The 24431-nt window shown below is 44.8% G+C and overlaps 1 protein-coding gene across 1 annotated transcript in view; it reads left to right on the top strand.

Moving 5' to 3' along the window:
- Positions 1–24431, top strand: part of LOC138569550 (kinesin-like protein KIF19) — a 3041213-nt gene that overhangs the window by 2377377 nt on the left and 639405 nt on the right. Inside the window, exon 14 of the mRNA XM_069647615.1 lies at positions 9811–10081. Coding sequence (XP_069503716.1) covers positions 9811–10081 — 271 coding nt within the window. The remainder of the gene's footprint in view (positions 1–9810; positions 10082–24431) is intronic.

Below are 24431 nucleotides of genomic sequence, written 5' to 3'. Positions count from 1 at the left end.
ATTTTCAGTTATTTTTGGGATATATAGTATTACTGCGACCCCGAAATTGCCAACTTTTCTTTTCCGACCCCCTTTAAACCACATATATATGTGGGGGCAGACCCCTGCAGCCTCCCCTACTTGCATTATATAACATTAGCCCCCCACACACCCACACTAATATATATATATATATATATATATCTGGTGTAAAGGGGGTTGTAATAAAGAAAAAGTCAACATTTTCGGAGGTCGCAGTGATGGTGTATTTCCATTTTTGGCTCCTACATTCTTCAACCTTGTGCCCTTATTTTTTGTCATTCTTTCTCATTTGTTTATCCCTTTATCCATAAACAACTGTGGGTCTATGTTCTTATTTGATCAAAGGCTGGATTTGTTATCCTGTAGCCTTCTCCATTTGGTTGAAATATAAGGGCAAATGGGTACACCCATCCGTACTTAATCATATGTGAAGTTAGCCACAGCATGAGGGTATGCCTTTCTCTTCTTTTCATTACTGTCAAACTGGAAAGATCATTGACAAATTGTGTCTGAGGGCCCTCATATTCAATTGCATCTATCTTTTGTACCTTTGCAAGCACTTACATTTTGTCATTATAATAATCACACTTCACCGCCACAGCTCTTGGGCCCTTTCCATTCCACCACCTCTGTGCGCCCTGTCCGGTACACTTGCTTCCCACCTCCCTCTCTGAAGAGGGCATTTATAATAACCTGTATTTTTCTTTCCATGCCCATGGGAGTCTCCCTTTCCTTTTCTTTACTGGCAAAAATCCTTAGGCTATTTCTTCTATCTCTATTTTCTATGTCATCCATTTTTAATATCATGTTCACTTCTCTGGTGTCTAGATCAATCAATCCGGCTTCATATTTCATCTCTAGTAAAACTATGGACTATTGCTTTTTTCAACTGTCTCCATTCTATATTTCTTTCCACCCTCTATCACAGTTCTATGATAGATAACTCTATAGCCAAGCAGAGAGCCTTGATCTCGTTCAGAATGCCCTGCATGTTCCATTTCATTACTATCTCCTTCAATTCTGCATTATTTCCCCTCGAGTCACTTCACTCTTCCATGGATGTAGCAGTATGATTTCCCTATGCCACGGTTTTCTCTCTTCTCAGCCCCATCCCCATCATCACTGGGGCCTTTCCTCAGCTCTTGGACCTTCTCTGGGGGAAACTGGGAAGGGGGGAAATGATTGTTCGCCATGCCTATATACTGACAATAGTTCACTCCTCAATTCGCAGTCCTTCCTGGCCTATTGCTTGGGCTGAACATTCTGCTTGAAGCTTCCCTCCTCTCCTTACCTCATTCGAAAGCATAGCTTGCCTCTTTCACCACTGCCAACCCATGCCTCCAGTGTCTATTCAAAGGGATTCTGGGCCCAAGTGGACCTCCTCACCTACCTCTCTTCTCGTGATGGGGTAGCAGGGCCTTTTGATTGTTATGGGGGTTACCCCACCATCCTTTGTGTGCCGACCCATGCTCGTCCTCGAGGCTCTATGCTCAGTACTGGTTCCATACAAGGCCATCCCCATCACGTTTCCGGATTCCCTGCTGTGGAGTGGCCAAGTTGTCCTCAGCTCCCAAGTGCTGCTGTGTCGCACACTACTCCCCAATACGAGTTGTCTTCTTCTCTCTGCCACCTCATAGCAGGCCTCCTTCCCCTAAGTCAGCTGACCCAGGAGGTAGCCGACTCTTCTTCCATCTTCCCTCATCCAGATGCCTCCAAGTCCTACTGGGGGTTTGGTACCTGAGGCTTTCTCTGTCCTGCAACATCTCCAGTTACTCCTCCTCATGCTCGGAAGGGTCACAGCCACCACTATATTACCTCTCTAGATGAAGATTCATCAAATTGTCCTCATTTCTTCACTCTGGGGGGCTCCTTCCACTTTTCTCATGGGGAGTTCTGAGCTAGGCCACCATCCTGGCCTGCACCCCCTGGCGATCTCCCCATGCCAGTAATTTATATGGTATTTTTAAAGATAGATATTCCACTTCTGCTAAAGGGAGTGCCTGCCTACACTGTAACTGATTCTGGTGACATTGTTTCTGTTTTTCCTTGAAGTACCTTAATGCTCCAAGTCTAAATGGTTCATATCTTCTGGTAGCCTGTGGCTTTGTTTTGGTAGTGTTTTCCCACCTCTAGGACTTTGATTTGCTATGATGTGTTTGTATTTTACAAAACCCATGTCTTACAGGTCTATAAATAATGTGACTTTGTGAGTGTTGTTATTGGGATCCTTTATTGACTATTTGTACTGTGTGCTTTTATGTCTGGATCCCTTCCCTTCCCACCACTCGTCTTTATATGTAGTGTACCTACCAGCAGGTAATGGGCCTACAATATAATGTAGGAGTGAGCTATGTCTTTAGTGGCATTTACTGTTTTTATAATACACTGAGTATGTTTTTAGTGTGTGTTTTATTTACTTATGTACTTAACTGATAAAGATGTATATATGTATAATTAAGTAAAAGTGTATATTTTTCAGTATACCAGTGTATTTTCTATGGCTAGGTCTATGGACTAAGTGTACCTTTTTTGTCAGCCTACTTCCCCTCCCTTGGGTTAAGCCTTACTGTTCTGTGTCACATTACTGGTTTGAGAGAGTTGGCTTGCCTTTTTGAGGTGAGTACCCTGCTCCAACATAAGTTTAGTGAATGTGCAGCCCTCACCAGAGACATGCCCAAAAACCACCTTAACAGAGATCAAGCTGTGATGAGAGTGAGATTCCCGGACCCAAGCTGAAGAAAACACTGTACTACTTGGGATTTCTAAATACACCTTTGCTGGAAGGCATGACCATAAGTATTAGAGTTGGGGGGCTCAGCAATGGCCCTGATGCTATAAGCCTAACGAGGGTCAACCTTCATATAGACTATGAAAGGACCTCTAGATGTTTTGCCCTTTCTAGAGTAGGGAACTTGGACTCATGACTGCAGTCCTACTTTAGAATAGAGTTTGAGTATTCTCCTTACCTGATTCGGCATTCCCTGAAACTCTTCACTGTTTAACTGAAAATATCTCTGTTTTTGAGGCCATTCTCTGTTAGACCCAAATGCCTTACTCAAAATTCTGGGTTTTGCATTAATAAATAAGAAATACAATGTATGGTGACATTTCGTAATGCAAAAATTACCATCTTTTCTCCTACTATCTTCCGGTCATTCCTGAATATATTTGGACTACCTGAATTATCTTTCGACCACTACTGAATATACCTGAGCTATTTACTTGCCATTACTGAATATACCTGGATTATTTTTTGGTGCTCCTATACTGTGGTCAATATAAATCTATGCTTACTTTAATTCAATCATCAAAGTGCGGATGCTCAAAGCATCACTGTTAAGATGTACCTGGTAGCGCTTCATAACTTATTCCCTTAGTTTACTCATTATCCTGTTTCGTTTTCATTTGATCTCCTTTATCAGGAGAAAGGCAGTCTGCATAATATGGACATGAGAACTGTAAACTATAGGAAATAATGTCACATTACCAATCACCAGAGTCAGGACTGAATTGAAAACATCATTCTATGCTTTCATGAAGATTACTCCTTACTTCTGTTGGCGGTAGCACCACTTTCTTGCTGAACAGTGCCTTTAGCTCTTGTTTACGTATGCTCTGCTCTGCCCTCAAAGTTTAATATTCTCATATTAGTATCTTCACCTTGAATATATTCCTACCAATTTCAGTTGCTACCATGGCCACCAGTAAAAACACTCAAAAAAGTGTGCCTACTACAAAACAATCTAATATCTCATCTACTAACCTTTAAGAGACCCAAAAGTCACTCACCACCCCCGCTCAGTGTCTCTGATCCAGCTATTGAAGCCATATTATCAGAAATTAGATCACTTAAAGCCTTCATTGAGACCACACTCTAAAATTGCAACAATTAGATGACAGATGGAAGGGCTTTGAAAAACAGAATGGAGGAGGTGGAAAGAAGAGTTGGTCTCGTGGAGGATATATCCCCCAGAGTGGCACAACTTGAGAAGTCTATCAAAGATCTTCAAAGGCATAATGAAGATTTAGAAAACCGAAGCCAACAACAATCTCAGAATTTCAGGTCTGCTGGAGGGCTCAGAAGGAGTCAATACCATTGCTTTTTTGCAAAAATTTCTACCAGCCTTACTTCACTTATCCTCGGAAATAGTACTCAATATTCAACGAGCTTATAAAATTGGTTAATCATCTATCTCCAATTCTCTGCATCCATCGTCCAGATCATTGATTTTCTACCTTCTTGAATACTCCCAACTTCAGCTCATCCTACCTGCTGCAAAGGAACGCAAATCCCTCATTTGGAATGGTAATAAGATATTCATTACACAAGATGTTGCCAAAAGTACGGCCCAAAGATTGTCCAGCTTTGAAGAAGCTCTATATTCAGTAGGGGCTATACCACCAATGCTCTTTTAAAGTAACACATGAAGGTCGTACCGCCATGTTTGATGATCCTGCTGACCTAAGAGCTTTTATACGCTTCACCAAATCCGAAGGCATGGACACATCTTCTCCTGCTAGTACCTCTACTTCTTCCATTACATGAATGTGTTACCCTCTCTCATGTTCTGCTGTGTTCTACTTAATGCCTTGATTATCCTTTTATTATAACCTGGTGGGACGGGTGTCGTTGATGTGTCCTTCTTCCACTCTGAGTCGCTCTTTTTCCTTTTGACGACTCAGCAGGCATCACCCATCCCTGCAATTGTTTTCTCCCTTCTTTTCCCCTGATCCAAGTCTGATCTATATATCTGTCTTGAATTCTGGTATCCTAATCATCTGTCTATGATCAGACTCCCTACTCCCTTCCCTGATTCCCAATGTGTCTTCCTTATGTGTCTTCCCCTGAATATATGTGATTTTAATTATATCTCTATGGCACTAAATATTTGTATCTACAATGGTTTTAGGCTATACTACTATAATTATTGAAACGCTTAAATGATTTTTAAATGTGTTAAGTGGAACATCAAAGGCTGCAATAACCCCATTAAAAGATGTAAGATAATTTCTCACCTTAATAAATTCAATCCATCTGTAGCCTGTATACAAGAAACACATTTATCTAACAAAGAAGCATTACAACTTAAATCCCTCTGGGTCAAAGACATCATTTCTAGTCCGGCAGTTGCTAAGAAAAATGGAGTTGCCATATTAATTGGTAAGAAACTACCCTTCAAAATCCTAAATCAAGGTGCTGATATCAATGGGATATGGGTATGGGTTAAACTCCTGATTGAATCTACACGTCTCCATTCTAAACATCTAGGGTCCTACTATACCTGAGCCCAATTTCTGGGTCTACATTAAACAAATGATACTCAAAAATAACTTCACTAATTTAATTATGTGTGGGGATGTCAATCAAGCCCTTGACCCTTTTCTAGATAGGAAATCCAGTTGTATGTTCAAAACTACAAAACCTCACAAATCCTTTTTGATATGTTTAGCTGAAACTGGCCTTATAGATACCTGGAGGAAATCCCGCCCCCCACTCCACTTGACTATACTTTCATTCATCCCCACATAACACTCTCTCAAGCCTTGATTATATTTTCTCTACCAAGACCCTTACAGGTCTCATTGTTGACTCTAAAATAGCTAACATCATAATATCAGATCATGCCTCCGTATGTACCTCCTTTAGTCTTTCAAATGTGCACAAATCTTCATCTCGTTGGAAACTTAACAACTTTCTATTACAAGATCCACAATTCATTCTATCCGTTAAATCATTTGCTCAACACTTCTTTGTAGATAATCTAGACAGTGATACATCAGCCGTGAACAATTAGGATGGGTTCAAGGCGGCCCTTAGAGGCCACATTATGGCTTTCTCAGGGAATAAAAAGACTTTGCGCAGAAAACATCTGGATGACCTTTATTCCCAGTTTACGCTAGTCGAGCAACATTATTATCGTAATTGTAACTCAAATAATCTCCATAAGGTCATGGCCTTACGCTTCCAAATCAATAACGAGATTATTGACCTAGCCACAGGGACCATTCTTAAATATAAAACAAAAATGTACCAAGCATCCAATAAAGCCCGTAAAGCCCTCAGCCTCTTACTTCAAAACGAAAAAAGAAAGATTTCTTATTTTCTATATCAAAGATACATCTGGCACCTCACATCATCGTCCCAATGATATACTAAACTGTTTTAAAAGGTTTTATGCTGATTTATACACTCCTGCAAATTTTATACCCCATAATAATATTACTTCATTTTTTGATAACATTAACAGATCCTCATACCCGCAATCAGATCTTTCCCATAATGACATCACCCTTCCAGAGATCGCCAGAGCCATTAAAGGCTTGGTTAAAAGTAAAGCCCCAGGCCCAGATTGTCTCTCCACAGAATTTTTTTTAAAGCCTATCTCAATCCCGTACTCCCAAGCGTAACAATCTATTCTCTTATTTTACATCCCAAAAATCCTCATCTGGTTCTTTTTCTCAAGCCCTACTTGTACTTTTCCCCAAACCTGATAAGGACCCCACACTCCCCAGCAATTACCGACCCATTTCCCTTATCAATGTTGAGAGTCAAATTTTCACGAAGATCCTAGCCAAAAGAATTGAATCCTCACTTCCTGCTCTAATAAAATCATATCAGGTGGGCTATGTAAAAGGACGCAACATCTCTTCCAACGAAAGGCTACTTTTGGATCCCATTCATTTATCGGCAAAGGATAAAAAGGATAAGCAGGGTTATGCCGCCATTGCATTAGATGCAGAAAAAGCTTTCGACCATGTCAACTGGGACTTTATGTTTCGCTCCTTACATTGGCATGGTTGTGGTGATAAGTTTATCTCCCTTGTTAAATTATTCTACTCTTCCCCTAAATTCTCAATATGTATCAACGGTCTATCTTCCCTCTTCTTCCCTCTTCTCAGAGGTACTCAACAGTGTTGTCCCCTCTCACCGATCTTATACATTCTCTCATTAGAACCGCTATTAGAACTAATTAGAGCCAATAAAAATATCCCTGGAATTTCAGGAGGAGCATCTCATATTAAAATTGCAGCATATGCCAATGATATCCTTAATCTTATTAAGAATCCTAAACTACACCTCCCTAATTTACTCAATGTACTCTATCAGTTTGGCCAAGTATCAGGTTATAAACTTAACAAAGACAAATCTGAAATCACGCCTCTAAACCCCTATTGTCTCAAACATGCTATTGACCCCTTTGGTTTTAAATGGTGTAGTACCTCTATCAAGTACGTGGGTATACGTTTTGTTCCCACAATCCATGATACTATGAAACTTAATACCCAATGTTTGTTGGATAAACTTACAGATTTAACTTCTAGATGGTCCCCCTTCTATCTCTCATGGTGGGGACGGCTTGACACAATTAAAATGATGCTGTCACCAATTGTTTTATATTATTTGCAACTCCTGTGTGTCCCTTTATCTCCTTCCTTTTTTAAATCTATCTACTATATCCTGCTTAATTTCCACTGGGGTATGGGTAAAAGTAAAAGTATTGCTCTAGCCAAATTGAGAGGGCCCTATGATAAGGGTGGGCTTAAGTTTCCTGATTTTAAATTATATCGCTCTGCTTTTCTCCTGAAACAATCTTGATGTTGGTTTGCATGTCTTTGATTAACAGATACTCCCACATGGTGCACTTTAGAGACACACCTGGCCCATCACCTTGAAATTGCTGACCTTATCCACATAACAACAAAAACGTGGTTAATAAATGAGCCTTGCATTTGAAATCCTGGTTCAAAAAGGGCATTAGATTTATACAACAAATCATAGATGGCCCCTCTATTCTTTCTTTTCAACAATTCAAATACCAATTCTCCATTCCCAACACTGATTTTAATTTCTATAACAAATTAGTCAACTCTTGTTTTGACGTACTTCATAATTTCTCTAATGATATTCTCACAACTGATGCCTTCAGACTACAGCAGTTAATCATGCTCTCCGATATCAAGGCTTCCAAATTTTACAGCATTCTCAGCTCATCCTTTAAGGTATGTTCTGTGCGTTTAAAATGGGAAAATGATTTTGGTTGCACTTTTGATAACCACACAGGGTCCCTCCTTTTCTCGAGAATTAAATACATATCTGTGTCAGCTAATATTACGCAACATTTTTTTTTCTTTATACACAGAGCGTTCTTCACACCTGTTAAATTATCAAAATCTAAGATAGACAACAACGATAAATGTTGGTCATGCGGCTTTGCTGAACATATGTGTTTTAATTGCTCCTTTACTCTCAGGTTCTGGCAAGATATATGGAAATACCTTAAACTTATTTTTTCTGTTGATGTCCCATTATCTTTTCTAAATATTGTTTTGGGAAGCCTTGCTATCACTACCTACTTGCCACCTGATGCTGCCAAACTTTATGATCTACTCATCATCATTGCACTGAAAATTATAACTGCCAATTGGCAAGACCTTCGATCCCTATCTGTCAGGGGTTGGTGGAATAACATCTGTCACACACAAAGAATGGAACTATGCTTTGCAAACAATTTAAACTCTATTTTTAAGTATAACGCTAAATGGTCTTTTTTCATTCACTATTTGGATTGTTTTAATGTAACCACGCATGGAATGTGAACCTTCACACATATTAAATTATTCAGATGTTCTATGGATATATCTACTTATAAGTTATGCCTGATACCATATAACTGTGTTCATGAAACTCTGAGTGCCATATCGTCTTCATTTATTTCCCTATACCTCCATTCTCTTCCGTTCGTTTTCTGTCTGTACTTTGTTGGTCTCCTTGTTTGTCTTCCCCCTATTTACCTATCAGCTTTGCAGTATCCTTCATTGCAATTTTTCCATATCTCTTAACTTTAACTAAATTGCTTATTGTTCATGTTTTACATATTTAGAATAGTTTCTGGAGCATCTTTTCGCGCTTTCTTCTGCAATTTTCTTTTGTATGCTTAATGGATTACTGCACTGTGTTGACAGATACATTATTGTTATTTAATAAAATTTGAATAAAAAGTTATTAAAATCAAAAAAGTACATGTTCATAAGAAACCTATAGAATGGATAACCTTTATATCTATTGTGCCATAATCTTTTGGTAACTCTGTAAAGGTAACAGCGTGAGAGCCCCAGGCTAACTGTGTGGACTCCACCCAGTTTTTTCACTTTGCAGTTTTTTGGATCCGGGTGCCTTGGATCTTTTTAACCAGTCAGCTTCTTGACATTTTGGTTACTAGGCCAGCAAAGACAATATTACACTAAATACTGAAGTCACTCAGTTGTGCCCACCTATCAATTTCACCATTTCAACGGAATGAGACATCTGTAATTCTAACTTATAATGAGTGCCATCAAGTTCTAGTTCATAAGCAAAGTTGAAACTAGTCTTTACACAGATCTCAAAATGCTGTATATGTTTAATACGGCTGGACCCAAAACTCCACTGCTTGAAATTATACAAGTGATCTCCATTTCCAAATTTAAATAACTTTCTGAATAGTATTGTACGTTATTCTAATATAAAGGATCCACTTTATTTTCATTTTATTTTCACCAAACCAAGCAGTTCTGCACATTAGTTTGTGGACACACACTAAACCTAAAAATATACTCATACCTGCAAATCAGAATTAGTGTTTTTACATGCCTTGCAATCTGTCCTTCAGTAATTTGCACTACACTCTGCTAGTACATATTAGGCTTACTGTTTTAGGTGCTTCAGAACCTTTCTTTTATCCAATAGTTTGACATATTTACCAGGCTGTGTCTTACCTTCCATCCTGCTATATTTTTGTTCATTTGCAGTTACAGTTGGAGCAGCGGTTGACGAATGAACAACTGAAAGTGTCCCAGCTTGAAGATCTCCTCCCTAATGTGATCCACAATGGTGATCAACAGGAGGTGTTAAGGCTTCTTTGTAAGGTGCATGAGATGGAGGTGGGGAACACAGAGCTACAGGCTGGAGCCATGTGGAAAGAAAATCTCCTGAGTCAGAAGGATGTTGTAATTCAGAAATATGAGCGTCAACGATTGATGTGTGATGAAATCATCCGACAGCAACTCATACTGATAGAAGGTAAATATATGAACAATTATTCTACTATTTCTCTACTTCAGTCTATACCTTTCAATTACACTTCAATTACGAACCATTAAATAATGTAAATCATTGCAACAGTAGGCACATTAAAAACTGTAACTTCATTTACTATTTTAAAATGTGTCCGCTTTAACAGACCTTTGCCATTAACAGATAAACATCCTACATAGGAAGCAAATTATATTACGTCGATGTGTCTTTAGACTTGTATTCAATCTCCAGAGGTAATTTTTTATGTGAAGAGAATGTTCAAGAGCAAAGTCCTTGAACAACAAAAAGGTCTTTATGGCCTCGGAAGAGAACTATAGCGGTATAAACATTGTTTTTTACATTGCACCAAACATGTGACAGTGGGGTTGGTTGAACACTTGTTAACCACCTTGACATTGTTGGTGCCATGTTCGATTCTGGGTTTAATATCAGTGCACAGGTTACAAATGTGGTTAATGCAGGGTGTAGTTTATCTTGGGGTAGTCAGGTGTCTGCAACACCATATGCTATCCATCGACCAAATGACTGACTATGTTTTGGGGTCAAAGCAATTGGGCATCAGTGTTCTTATCCCAACTCTCTCGTTTCATCCCAGAAAACTAAGAATCCTGCCCCTTGAGCTGACCAGAAGGGAAAACTGTTCTTGACATTTAAATGAACATTTAGTTTTAAACCTGTTGGAAATACCACCACAGGCATCTCTCCTTTGTCACAATGAACCTCAAACAGAGGAAAGATCAAGCTGAAAAAACCCTGGAAGATGCAGTGAGACCAAGAATGCGACAGCCCAATGGAAGAACCTGTGTTGTTCTAAGTCACGAGAAAGACAGCGGAGCCAGGTTAGTAAACTCTGTTGCAAGTGAGTGAAAGTCCTAAACAGCAGGTCCTCTGGGTGCAGAGTGGGGACCACAGGTACAGAAACACTGCTCCATGGCATATTCTGTGTTCTACCACATGCAGTTCTGTCTGTGGGTGACCATGTGGCTCACCCTAACGTAATACAACATGATGATATCGCTGATACTTAAGAGGAGGATGAATCTTAGGGTCCTAATAACAGATTTAAAAAGGAACTAATGGCAGAGGTAATGAAGGCTCTTGGAGAAAAAGTCTATTTGCTAGGATGTAACCTAAGGATTTATTTTTTTGATCCGGTTATTTTCAAGATTTTCAATAATAATGGGCTTGCAATCTGTAAAGATGAACCAATTATGGTCCACTTCAACCAGTCCACTGAGTATTCTAACATGATGTTGGCCCTTGGGAAAGGTAACGTTTATTCCTCCCAGATTGCTAAATTTTGGGCATAAATAAAAGCAAAACTTAGTAGGCTATGGACCAGCAGGTTTTTCTTTTTTTTTTAAAATTTTTATTTTTATTCAGCTTGATAGCACAGATACAGGTGAGCAACAACAGAGCATATAAAATCAAAACAACTTAAAACATCACAGACTCATACAATAAATCGAGGGACTCGCCTCGCGAACAAGGGAGGGTACATAGCAGGACAGTACAAAACTCGGTGGAGGGCCATTCAAGAGACAACTGGGGATTAACGAGAAGAGTCGGCTGGGGATGTAGGACCTGAGTCGGTGTCGGGGGGGGGACATAAATGAGCGGAACTTCAGCCAGATGTCTCTGGGTCTAAAGCAGGCGGGCTGTTGTACCGCCCATGATTCCTCTGTATCGGAGGCCCAAGTGACTGCTCTGAGCCACTGTGCGTGAGTCGGGGTGGTAGGCCGAAGCCAGCAAAGTAGTATAGCCTGCACAGCCAGAAGCATACAGAGGCCAGCCAGTCTCCTAGAATCTCGTTGGAGTTCAGGAAAGTCGTGGAATAAGCATTTCATTGGGGTTGGGGAGATAGGGTGATCAAGAATAGACGAGATAGTGGAGCAGACTGCGTCCCAGAATTGGGTGAGGCGGGGGCATGACCAGATCATGTGGATATAGTCGGCGTCATCATGGCCACATCTAGGGCATCTAGGGGAGGAACCATTAGAGATACGGTGTAATCTGGTTGGGGTGTAGTGGTATCTGTGGAGTAGCTTAAATTGAATTAACTTGAATCGGGAGTTGAAGGAGACCCTCTGGATACGTGAGCACATATGTGACCAACGGTCTTCGGTCATTTCCAATCCGAGATCAGACTCCCAAGCGAGCTTTAATTTGGAGAATGAAGGGGGCGATCTGGATTGTACCAGGTTGTATAGTCTGGAAATTTTCCCCCTCATAGGGGAAGGTGAGGACAGTTCAGTGATCGCCAGTTCATCAGGTGGCAATGCTGGGAAGCATGTGTACTTATGTTTGAGGACTCTACGGAGGGATGAATATTGAAGCCACACAGAGGGTCGCTGTCTGAGGGACGGTGGGAGGTCAGGCCATTCTATGAAGTTACCACCTTCAAATATGTCTCGGAGCAATTCAAATCCCGCCTCAGCCCATGTGCGAACAACCGATGGGGGGACCTGTGGGATCCCCGGGAAAAAGTTCCAGATCGGGAACTTACCATGGAAGGGATGGGTGGTGCCCAATATTTGCCACGTTTTGGATAAAGCCAGGGATGTGCACCTCAACGGATCTAGTGAGCCCGATTCTATTGGCAATAGTGCGACCACCAGGGATCTGATATTGCGGTCACCAGCCGATAACTTTTCTAGTCTGACATGGGGAGGGGGGTCAGATATATTGAACCAATGTGCAATGTGTTGAAGTTGAGCTGCCAGCCAGTACTTGAGGAAGTCAGGTGCACCGAAGCCACACACTTCCATCGGGGAAGCAAGGGTCTTGAACTTAAGCCACAGCAAAGATCAATGGAGAGAAGGGACAACCTTGTCTAGTACCCCTAGCTATTTGGAAGAGGGAGGAGCACCGGTCCTCAGTGCGGACTCTGGCAACGGGGTTTGAATATAGCAGCCTGACCCAGGAAAGAAACGTGGGGCCGAATTTGCATTTGCTGAGTACCCGCCAGAGATACCTCCATGAGACGGAGTCAAAAGCTTTTTGCATATCGAGCGTGGCGGCCACTGCGTGGACATCCGGGCTCACCCTGCTTATAATATTGAAAAGGCGCCTCAGATTCAGGGAGGTAGAGCGTCCCGGAATAAACCCCGCCTGGTCTGGATGAATGATATGTGGCATGAAGGGGGCCAGTCGTAAGGCAAGAAACTTTGCATAAATCTTGACGTCGCAATTGATTAGCGAGAGTGGGCGGTAAGAGCCGCATTGAGTGGGGGATTTACCAGGTTTTAACAGGACGTTTATGGTGGCTTCGTGGAGCGAGGGAGGGAGCTGACCCACCTCCAACGATTCCTCCCAAAGCGCGACCAGACGAGGGAGTAGAAGAGACTTGAACCGCTTATAGAACTCAACAGGTATACCGTCTGATCCCGGGGATTTTCCTGATGAGAGGGAGTTTATGGCCTCCGAGAGTTCCAGGGAAGTGAGTGGGCCCTCAAGGGCTCCGATGGTATCGGAGGAGAGAACCGATAGGGGAAGCTTATCAAGAAAGATGTCGATTTCTGATATAGTGGCATTGTCCGCGTTAGCATACAGGGATTGATAGAAGGAGAGGAATTCGGAATTGATATCACCAGGGGAAGTGGCTAGGGAACCGTCAGGTCTCTCAACGCCAGGAATGGGAGGGGCACCAAACTCACGGCGGAGAAGCCTAGCCAGGAGACGGGATGGGCGTTCACCCTCACTGTATTTCCTCGCTAGCCCAGGGTTATCGAGAAATCTCTGCTCACGGTCCGCAAGTGCGCGAAAAGTATCTAGCTCCGTGCCGATCAACGCAAGGGTCTCAGGAGTTTGATTTAATGCATATTGGGCCTCCAACTCAGACAGTGTGGCCTCGCTCTCGGCGATCTCTCTACGGATGGTTCTAAGGATGCCATTTTCCTTAGAGAGAGCAATGCCTCTGATGTAGGCTTTAAAAGATTCCCAGAGGGTGGCTTGTGATGAGACGGAGCCGGTGTTGGTCTCAAAGAACTCCTCAATCGCCGACTCCAACTCCGAACCGAAGACCGGGTCGAGGAGGGAAAGTGGTTTCATCCTCCAGTGTCTAGTACGGTCGTGATCCGAGCCCCAGGATAGGGTGATGGTCACTGGTGAGTGATCGGAAAGAGTCCTGGGGAGGATCGACAAGCTTGAGACACTCCTTATAAGTATATCAGACACTAGCCATCTATCTATCCGGGAGAAGGAGTCATGCACCGAGGAATAAAAGGAGTAGGCGCGGGAGTCGGGGTAAAGAAGCCTCCATGCATCAAACAGGGCCAGGCGAGGAAGTGAAGAGAGTGTAGTATATGCAGCTCTAGTGAGTTGACGAGGACGAGAGCCAGATCTATCGAGATCCACATCAAATATCGTGTTAAAATCGCCTCCCCAGAGAATCGGTACCAACGGGAAGCCATCCAGGAGAGACGTGAGATGTGTAAAAAATTCAGGATCGTCGATGTTGGGACCGTAAATATTTAGTAGGACCACTTCCCTATTCTGTAAAGTGCAATGAAGTAAGACGTATCTGCCCAGAGGGTCTATTGTCGTGGCTATGGGGTTGAATCTAATACTCTTGTGAATAAGGGTCATAACCCCCCGGCTTTGTGTAGAATAGGAGGTATAGTATCTCTGTGGTCCCCATGCCTTAGCAAACTTCTCACAATACTCAGTAACCGCATGTGTTTCCTGGAGAAACAGGATCTTAGTCCCATGCCGTTCAGCCTGAAGCTGTAGTAGTCTCATTTTCTTGTAGTTCCCCAGCCCCCGCACGTTCCAACTCAGGAATGTCAGGGTTTCCCCACTCGACACTCCCAAGGCAGACATAGAGGAATACAGGTGGATGGAACAGTGCCCCCCATAAACAGTCCCTATTGTAGTCAGATCTGTGATGACATTGAGACCCTGGTGCTCTGAACTCTACCTCCTCTGCAGTTACCAAGCCTTTTTAAACGTAAACTCCCCTACCCCCCACCCCCTCCCACATCCCTCCCCCAATCAGAGGGATGAACACCCCGTATACAACCAACCAAATACAAAACACTGGCATCAACGCCTGGGGGGCCTGTAAGTCGGCCTGGCGGCGATGCTCCGTACCTTGAGGCAATTTTAGGATAAACTTAATGCCTGGCAATGATAGCAAGTCTCATGCGGGGGGGGAGGGAAGGCACGACCATCTATAATGAACCAATGTAACGAGATTATATGGAGTAATCATCCGAACAGCTTGATCGAGATGGTGTATGTGGTCAGTCCCAACGTTAGGAACGAAGGATTACCACAGAGTTCCCGGACAATCAAACGGGCAAAGGATGTATGTGGTGAATAGCTGGGACGCACCGACGGAGAGAAGTCAGTGCCGTCAACCATTCAGCAGCCAGAACCCACTGTATCAAAACCCAAAACCAACAGGTGCATCGCATAGAGAGAAAACAAAGACATAAACATTCTCCATCACAATGTCAACAGGACGAGATGGGTGGCATCCCCTCGGCCCAAAAGCCTTCGTAACTGGCACAACTGGGAATGACGGGATGTTACAAGTCCAACTGAGTTCTGGGTTAGGGCCCAATGATGTTGCCTCCACAATAAGAGCATGTTGTGTTAGGCCAGAGACACAGCGTGTGGTTCAAAGTAACAAGACATAAAGCAATGGTAGAGATTGTTGCGAGTACAGTTCAGCCGGGAAAGTGTTCATCTATAAACTTAGAGGCCTCCTCCGGTAGCGTGAAGAAATATACTCGGTTTGCATGTTCGATTCGGAGTTTGGCGGGATATAGCATAGCGTATTTGACCTGGAGCTCGCGCAGTCTTCTCTTCACCGCCAGGAAGGACTTACGCTCACGCTGGACCGCCATCGAGAAGTCCGGGTATAGGTGGATTCTGGCTGCGCCCAATAAAAGCTCTCCCTTGACTCTCGCCGCCCTGAGAAGGGCATCTCGGTCGCGAAAATTTAGGACCCTGGCTATAATCGGGCGAGGAGGAGCGCCAGGCCTGGGCTTCGCTGTAAGTGCTCGGTGGGCTCTCTCGATTGCAAATTGTGAGGAGAGTTTTGGGGAATCAAGGAGTCGGAGTAGCATGCTCTCCACGTAGTCCTCCATGGGTTCTTGTATGCCATCCTCCGGCACCCCGATTATGCGGAGGTTGTTGCGTCTCGAGCGAGACTCAAGATCCTCGTTCTTCTTTTCCACCTCTGTCACGCGGGCGGATAGTGTGGAGACCTCCGCCTGAAGGGAGCCCAGACCATCCTCAGCGGTGCTCACCCGTGATTCAATCTCAGTTACACGACCATCAGTCCTCTCCATGTGTGCCTTAATAGAGGATATCGTACCATTCATGTCGTCTAGTTTGCTATGGATTGTGGTGAACCCTTCACGGATGTATTCCATCATTTTCTGAGATTCGGATGGTTCCAGTACATGTGAAGTGGATGGTTCCTGGGCGGGTGTCTCCGCACCAGATCCCCCCGGAGGCTTCGTAAACATATTAATGGAGGATTGTTTCTTTCCCGTCCGCGTTGACATGCTGACGGCAGAGGTGAACTCAAAACCGGTGGGCCGGACAGGGAGGGCGAGAGGGACGCCAAGGGAGGGCGCCAGGTATGTGTGGGGCCGCAGCCGGCCAGCAACACGAGATGCGGTGTTTCAAATCCAGATGGGGGGGGACCAATCTATGCTGGGCTGCAGGGTCTGGGCCAGGAGGGTCGCCCAGGTCGGCTAATATGTGTAGTAGCCAATGAACCACAAGTAGACCTCCGAAAACTTGTAGAGGCCAGGGCCAGGGAGACAGTGACTAATAAGAGAAACAGGAGAAGCCTCTGGTAGCATTGCGATGTGGTGGGACCGGGGAATACCACTGTGTGCGGCTGCAAGGTGGTCAGCACTCTGGTAGACTAATAAGGAGAGCCTGTCCCGGATCAATGGTGCATCCGTATGGGAGATTCGGGGGTCAGAGCGCACCTCGGTACAGTAAAATGACCAACAGTAGGTAAGTAGGGAGGAACAGATGCCTCATGCCGTCCCCCGGCTAGTCCATGAAGTAGGCTGATGGGCTCGGAGAGCGGCGCGGCCGGAGAAGAGATCCGCAGGGGGGTGGGCCCCGGAGCAGCCGGGCACCGCCGCACAGGGTATCAGGATACAGGAGGACTGTAGTTACTGCCGCCAGACAGGGCCAGGTGTAGCGTCCGAAAACATGAGAGGGAGTCCAGCGTCGAGAATGTAATACTGCCGGGCCCAACGTGCCTCGGGGACGACCCCACGCCGTCCACGGCCGCCCGCCAGCAGGGTGTATGCAGCGGAGACCAGGGGCCCAACTCACCGCCTAGAGCCAGGAATGGAGGCTCGGTCCAAGTCGGCACGCCGCCTAGGACGGGGCAGCGGAGCGAAACGCTCTCGAATCCTGTGAAGGTCCAGGGGACCGGCCGCGGCGCCGGCCAGCCGCTCTCCCGTGAGGCAGTAGAGAGCGGTCGCGCAGGGCGGGAAGGACGCCCCTCCCCCCACGGAAGGCCGCAAGCCGCGGGACACGGCCGTGATCCTACGGAGCCCCGAAGGGGGTCGGAGGAAGCACTCGCCCCCGCCTCACCCGCGGGGGCCCGCAGCTCCGCGGTAAAAGAAGTCCGGGAGACGGGACGAGACCAGCCGAAGCCCAGTCACAACAGCTTTCCCCTCCGTCGGATGGTTGTTTAAAACGCCGAGGCAAACAGGAGGATTTCAGCACAAGGAGCGCCTCGCGGCTCGGAGCTGATCAGAAGGCGGCCATCTTCGCCGAGCGCAACAGCGCCCCCCCCCCCGGCCCAGCAGGTTTTTCTGAATGTAGGATTTGCTTTGAACTAGCTGGACTCAAATACAATAATGGAAAGGAGTTTGTGAAATACACTGGGCCAGATCCATAAAAATAAACGTGTGTGAATCCAAAATGTTCCAGAAATGTGCCAGAAATTGATATTGATATTTTATTTGTATTGCGCTCATACACAAGTGTTTCACAGCACAGCGAGGCAAGGGAGCGGAACCAGGGGAAACAAAAACAACAATCTTACTAGGCCCACTGACATTGAGAATGTGCAAGTGCAGGGGAGACTGAAGGGGGAAAGTGCATTGCGGAGGGGAACAAGTGGAAAGTGGTGAGTAAAGGATTACAAAAAACAACAGTGGTAGTGCAGCCAGCAAGTGGCAAGTGTTAGGATTAAGGCACAGCAAAGGGGTGTCTGATAAGTGCAGAAAAGGGGGGGGGGTGGCTGTAGGGTTACAGGTACAGACCTAAGTGCATGGGATTGCCAGGAGGCAGTGCGGGTGGGAGGCCGGGTGATCAAGTACCTGGGCCTGAAGTCAGAGGGTAACCTGTTGTACAATGCCTAAGCAGATCAGCAGGGTAGAGGAGGAGTGAAGTTGAAGCAAAGAGGAAGGTCTTGAGGTGCTTCCAGAACTGTAGATGGTTCTCCTCAAGTTTCAGAGTGGCAGGGAGTTTGTTCCAGAGGGAGGCCTCAGCCGAAGACAGAGATCTACCCCCAGCTTGTTTCCTTGAGAAATGGCTTACTCTGAGGGAGTTGGAGGTGGAGGAGCAAAGAGCTTGAGAGGGAAGATATTTACAGAGGGACAGTTGAAGGTATTTTGGACCCAGGCCCCAGAAAGCCTCATGGACAATGCAAAGAGTCTTGAATTTAATCCTTGCAGCCACTGGGAGCCAATGAAGAGATTTCAGGGCTGGAGAGATACGATCCCAGGGTGTGAGGCCAAGGACAAGTCTTGCAGTCCTGTTGTGGATGAGTTGCAAAGGGCGGAGAGTAGAAGCAGGTAGATTTAGAAAGAGGCTGTTGCAATAATCCAACCTAGAGGGAACCAGGGCTCGACAGAAGGTGAGCTTCTGGGGGAAGGAGAGGAAAGGCAGAATACCTTTGAGGAGGTGCAGTTGGAAGTTCGACTTTTTAGAGACATCGGTGATGTGGGCAGAAAAGGAAAGCGTGGAGTCGGAGATGACCCCAAGGTTCTTGACCTCGCAAGTGGGGGTAGGCAGAGGGCCCAGGGAGGCTGGCCAGAGAGTGACAGGAAAGGATGGTGAAGGTTTGCCATTGAGGAGGATCTACGTCTTGCAGGCATTCAGGCAGATATCATTGGTGGCACACCAATCCTGAATATCAGACAGGCAATCAGAGGAGAACGAAGCAGACGAAAAAAATATAGAGGAAAGAAAGGACCCAAGTTGGACCTGGGAGGGTCGATCAGAGAGGAAAGAGGTCAGCCAGGCCACAGCCTGCTCAGTGATACCCAGATTGTCATGCAGACGGTTTACCGCGAAGGTATGGTTGACTGCGTCGAAGGCAGAAGAGAGATTGTGTAGGATGAGGACAGAGGGGATGATTGGAGTCCAGATTGGAGAGTTGATCTTCACGGATGTTCAGGAGAGCAGTTTCTGTGCTTCTGGCAGCTCTAAAGCCAGACGATGGTCATGGAGACAACCAACAGAATCAGAGGGAAGGTTAAACTGCGAGATGGCCAGATTTTCCAGGAGTTTTCCCAGGAAGGGAGTGATGGAGATCGGGCGATAGTTTGCCGGGCAAGAAGGGTCAGCTGTGGGTTTCTAAATGGATGCGCCACATTCAAAGTGTGCCTCTCAGGGATGTGCCACTTTAGAAAATGATTGCAAAATGGGCACAAACGATGCACAAAGCGTGAGGAAAACATGTACATACACGACATTAGGCATCCAAGTTGGTGTGACCCCCAAAAATGAGTAAAGATGCACCAAAATCCTGATTCATAAAACCAGACCCCAGACTTTTCCCCTAGAAAATGCCCTTCAACATTTGCGCCATTCAAAAATGGAGTAAGTGGCCCAGAAAAAGAGTGCAGCTAGCCTATAGAGCCAAAGAAGCACGCAGGTCACGCCAATCGCAACCAACAACACAGTAGAAAGGCCCAGTACAGAGACACAGGTCCACATCCCCAAAATGGCTGACCCAGTAGGTATCCTGCTGCCGCACCGACTGATGACAATAAGGAGAACGACAAGGGAAAAGATTGATAGGAGGAGGATCACTCTTTCAACTGGCTGATGACAATGTCACCCATAGGTACTGCTTCCTACCGCATGCCATAATGGAGATGGTGAGTCATTGGGAGGGAGCCCTTACCACACCCAAAATGTGAGGCCATGCCATCCCTCCACTAGTGAAGGCACTGTCATCCTTGCATTTATTACCAGATGACCAGTGGCATCAAGTCAGAGACCTCCCAGTCTTCACAGTAAAGGACAAAACACCAGGTCGGGCAGGCAATCCTTTTAGCCAGACACCACAATCCAAGGCCCTGTGATGCATGCACAAGGGCTGTCATAGTTAGGAAATTCCTTGACATAGCCTGTCTCCCATAGGTGTGTGGGACCATTGACTGTACTCATGTGGCCCTCATAACTCTAGCAGTTACAGAACACCTATATAGGATTCACGAAAACTGGCCTTCCATTAACCTACAGATGATGTGTGATGTTGCAAACATCATCATGAATGTGAAGACTAAGTATCCTGGTTCACACATGCCAGCTACATCTACCATTACTCCTCCATTGCATGACAATTTGAGGCGGCAGAACATGGAGAGATCTGGTTGCTGGGCCAGATCAGACAGACCACATGCGATGCACGTCCATTTACACCATGCACCAGGACACCACATGAAGCCTCTTCCACCTACAGGTGACAGTAGCTCTCCTCGTAGAAGACACCTTCTGACTTCCTTCATAAGCCCTGGCACTTTAGCCCAGCAATGCTACAATGCAGCACACACATCCACTCAGAATCCCATAGAGTGTACCTGTGGGATTCTCAAGTCATGATTCAGGTGCCTGGACCACTCAGTGGCAGTGGTACTGTGCAAACCCTTGATTGCATGTAACAACATTGTAGCTTGTGCAGTCCTACAGAACATTGCCCTCAGACGTAGTCTGTCCTTGAAAAATATTTTATAACATGCTTAATACCAGAAACCAGTCTCTAAGCACGGGACGAGGACTCAAACCTGTGTTGCTCTTCATTGTCTTGCTTCCAAGACAAGCAATATGTTCCTGAGCTATCCTCCTAGCCCCTGAATTGCTGTTGATGGCCAAAGGAATGTAGCATCTGAATTATGTGATGATGTGGTTGACAGATATTTCACACAAGCTGCCTTGAGTGCTGGTATAGTCCTCCGTCATGTGGACCAAGAGCATGTATGATGATCAGATGGTCAGGCTACCAAGTCAGTCCTTAACTAATGTGCACTTACCCACAGAATGTGTTTATATTAGGAGGCCATGATGGGAATGCGAAAGAAAGGCCACTCCAACACACAGCTACAATAGGACAGAAGGAAACCCCTGTTGCCAACATACTCATTCTCAAGCTGCCATCTGCATGGCACACAAAAGGTGAAATGATGACTCAGCTCACATGACCGAAAAGAAAATGTATTAGTCTTCACAGCAGACATGATTATTATAAATGTAACATGATAAAACTTAAATGAGAACATCATGAATGAAAAGCAAAAACATATGGAAAACAAGTACAATTGTGAGTCGTTATTTGGCACTGGCTATGTTTTAGGGTTGTGGTCTCTCTTGGTTGCCTCTGTTCTGCTGGTGTCACTGGCTTTGGGCCATGCAGGGTATGGAGGGGGTAAATGGAAAATAGGCTGAGCACTAGCCATAGTAGCAGCATACCCCTCAAGGGCTGCTGCCACCCTGCTCGCGACAGCTATGGTCTCTGCATGCTGCCTCATCTGCAGCCTCATTTGCCTTTGGGCGGTGTGCTGCATGGTGTTGCATGTCACTGCCAATGCATCACGTATTGCCCTCATCACTGGTGGCCCATGCAGCCTTTGCTATTAAATTGTGGCAGTCTGCAAGCTCCCTTGTTAATCCAATTAGACCTAGTCAGAGGGACCCAGGAAAACCAAGAGAGCCAGAAGGAGAGAGGTTTCATAGGAACCCTACCGAAATACCTTAGATGTTGAATCAGGGGAACCCCACAGTCACAGGAGCATAATAAGCAGATTGACAAGAGAGAACGAGATAAGTCAAGAGGTTATGGGAGCCAGAGAAACCTGAACAACACAAACCTGTAGCAGGGTTACATGGACCCCGAAAACTAAGAGAGCCACAAGGAGAGAGGGTTTCCCTTGTCCCCTAAATAACTAAGATATTGGGTTTGAGGAGCACAAAGGAGCCACAGGGGCACACTAGACAGTGAAAAACAGATATCACAGGGGCATGGAGGCACCTGACAGCTGGTCAAAGTGTGGAGAGGTGGAACAAGTTGGTGGAAGGGGGTCATGGGAAAAACCCTACACCTAAAGAACTTTGGACATTTTGTTTTCCAGGAAATGTAGACTTTTTGTTTGAAGTTGGGCATTTTTGAGGAACTTTTGATAGACTGAGAAGAACTGTTTTCTTTGTGAAGAACTGGTACATACCTCTTACCATTTTACTTACTTCTAACCATTGGATCCAGACCCAGGAGGGATTCCTGGGACAACCAGAGATACATTGGGGAAGAACCAAGTGTGCAGAGCACGTCACCTATTTTCTGGTATCCTTTGCTAAGTGGAAGGGCCAGTCTAGTGGATAGGTTTGGACAGAGGACTAATTTTGATTTTGAGTGTAAACAAGCACCTTATTTTAGTTGTAGCCCTGGCATGCACATTCTGGTCTGCTAGCTTTTTTTATGTTCGCTGCTTTAGGTCTGCCCATCTTCTGTTGACTTTTTTTGGTCCGCTGCACCCATCGCAAGACGTTCACATTGCTTGTGAGTTCTGCCTTGTGATAATTGTTTACAGCAATGCTTACCTGTTGCCCTTACACATTGTATAGGGTAGCCTCTTGGTCTGCCATATAGGCTATCACCACATCCAGTTCTTCCTGGCTGAAACTTGGTGCACAGTGTCATTTCTCGCCTTCTTTGCTATCTTCAAGGTTGGTGGATCTCATTGGAGGTCTGTATGTTGCTGGATGTATGTGGATGGTCTTTCACTTGTTCTGCTTGTGTGCCCATGGCTCCTTAATGCTTTGTGACAGTTTCTGTGGTGAGTTGAGATCATTTTATGCACAAATGACGCAATGTGCACGTTTTTGGGTCTGTGTCAGATTTTTTTGCTCTACTTACTTTTGAACGCATTTGCTAAATACACATTAGACAGGAGAATTCCAGTGGATGCAGACTTTTTGCATCATTATTTGCGCATTTTGGGATCTAGTGTACCAAGTGCATTTTTGGGTTGATTTTTTTTGGGCAAGATTCTCAAACATTTTTTGGGTGCGAGTGAGGAGATGGGCTAGAGCTCAGGAAACTAATGTATTCAATGGGGCTGGACAGCGCATCTTTGAGCTGTGATCCAGCCCCTCCTGAAATGTTCAGGTCACTTTTGAGAATAAGGTGATATGAACATTTCAGCAATGACCACAAATAAAACAAGTACATTCTCTGTTCTCATTTAATTTGAGCTTTTTTTGTGAATCTGGCCCAGTAAGTTAATTTTGTCTTCACGTAAGGAAGGTGTTTTTTTAGCTACTATAAAGAGGATCTCAGAAAGGGACTTTTGTGCACTTTACAGTTGATTTTGGAAGAATACTTTAAGGTTTTTACATTGGTTTTATTTATCCTCTTAAATGAGTCTTTGAGTTCAGATTTGTTGGGCTTACCTAACCTTCAGTTAAACCTTAAAAACCAGCGAGAGAAGTGTAGGAATTTGACAATGGCGAACACTGGGGCAGTACTCATGAAACACTGCGAAGAAATGAGGTCAGACCTCTTCTCGGAATGGCTAGACCTCATGATCCAAGTATATCCTATTGAAAGGGATGATGGCAAAAGATGGAGCTATCCCACTCTTGGAAAATGTTCTCCAAATGTCTGACATCGTGGTCGGATCAAAGGGTTGACAATTGTTATGGACAGTTGATCATTATGGGAATACTGCTTTTGTTGATTACTTGTACATTGAATTGATCATGCGTGGCAAGTACTTCTTTGTTGGCTGACACAATGTTTTTTTCCTTTTTTTCTGTGTGGTGTATTTTTTTAACTTCATAAAAATAGATTCATGAAAAAACCCTAATCTTCTGTACCAGCCTCTTATTTATTCCGCTTGGCATTGTGGCTCTAAGCAAGCACTCGCTATATCTATCAAAATATAAACATTTCATGTTTCCAGGTGGCATAAAACATTACAGCCATGCTGGTATCAAGAGTAATATCCTGGGACTCCCATCTTTAAAAGCCTGAAATCATTCTGCTACCATCATATTAATGCATAAGCTACCTTTACGACCCTATTCTTCACCCATAAATGCCTTCACTGGAAAGCCTCAA

The sequence above is a fragment of the Ambystoma mexicanum genome, chromosome 2q (assembly GCF_040938575.1).
Source record: "Ambystoma mexicanum isolate Mex_15411 chromosome 2q, UKY_AmexF1_1, whole genome shotgun sequence".
In the NCBI taxonomy this organism is placed as follows: Eukaryota; Metazoa; Chordata; class Amphibia; order Caudata; family Ambystomatidae; genus Ambystoma; species Ambystoma mexicanum.
This window is presented reverse-complemented; position numbering and strand designations above follow the sequence as displayed.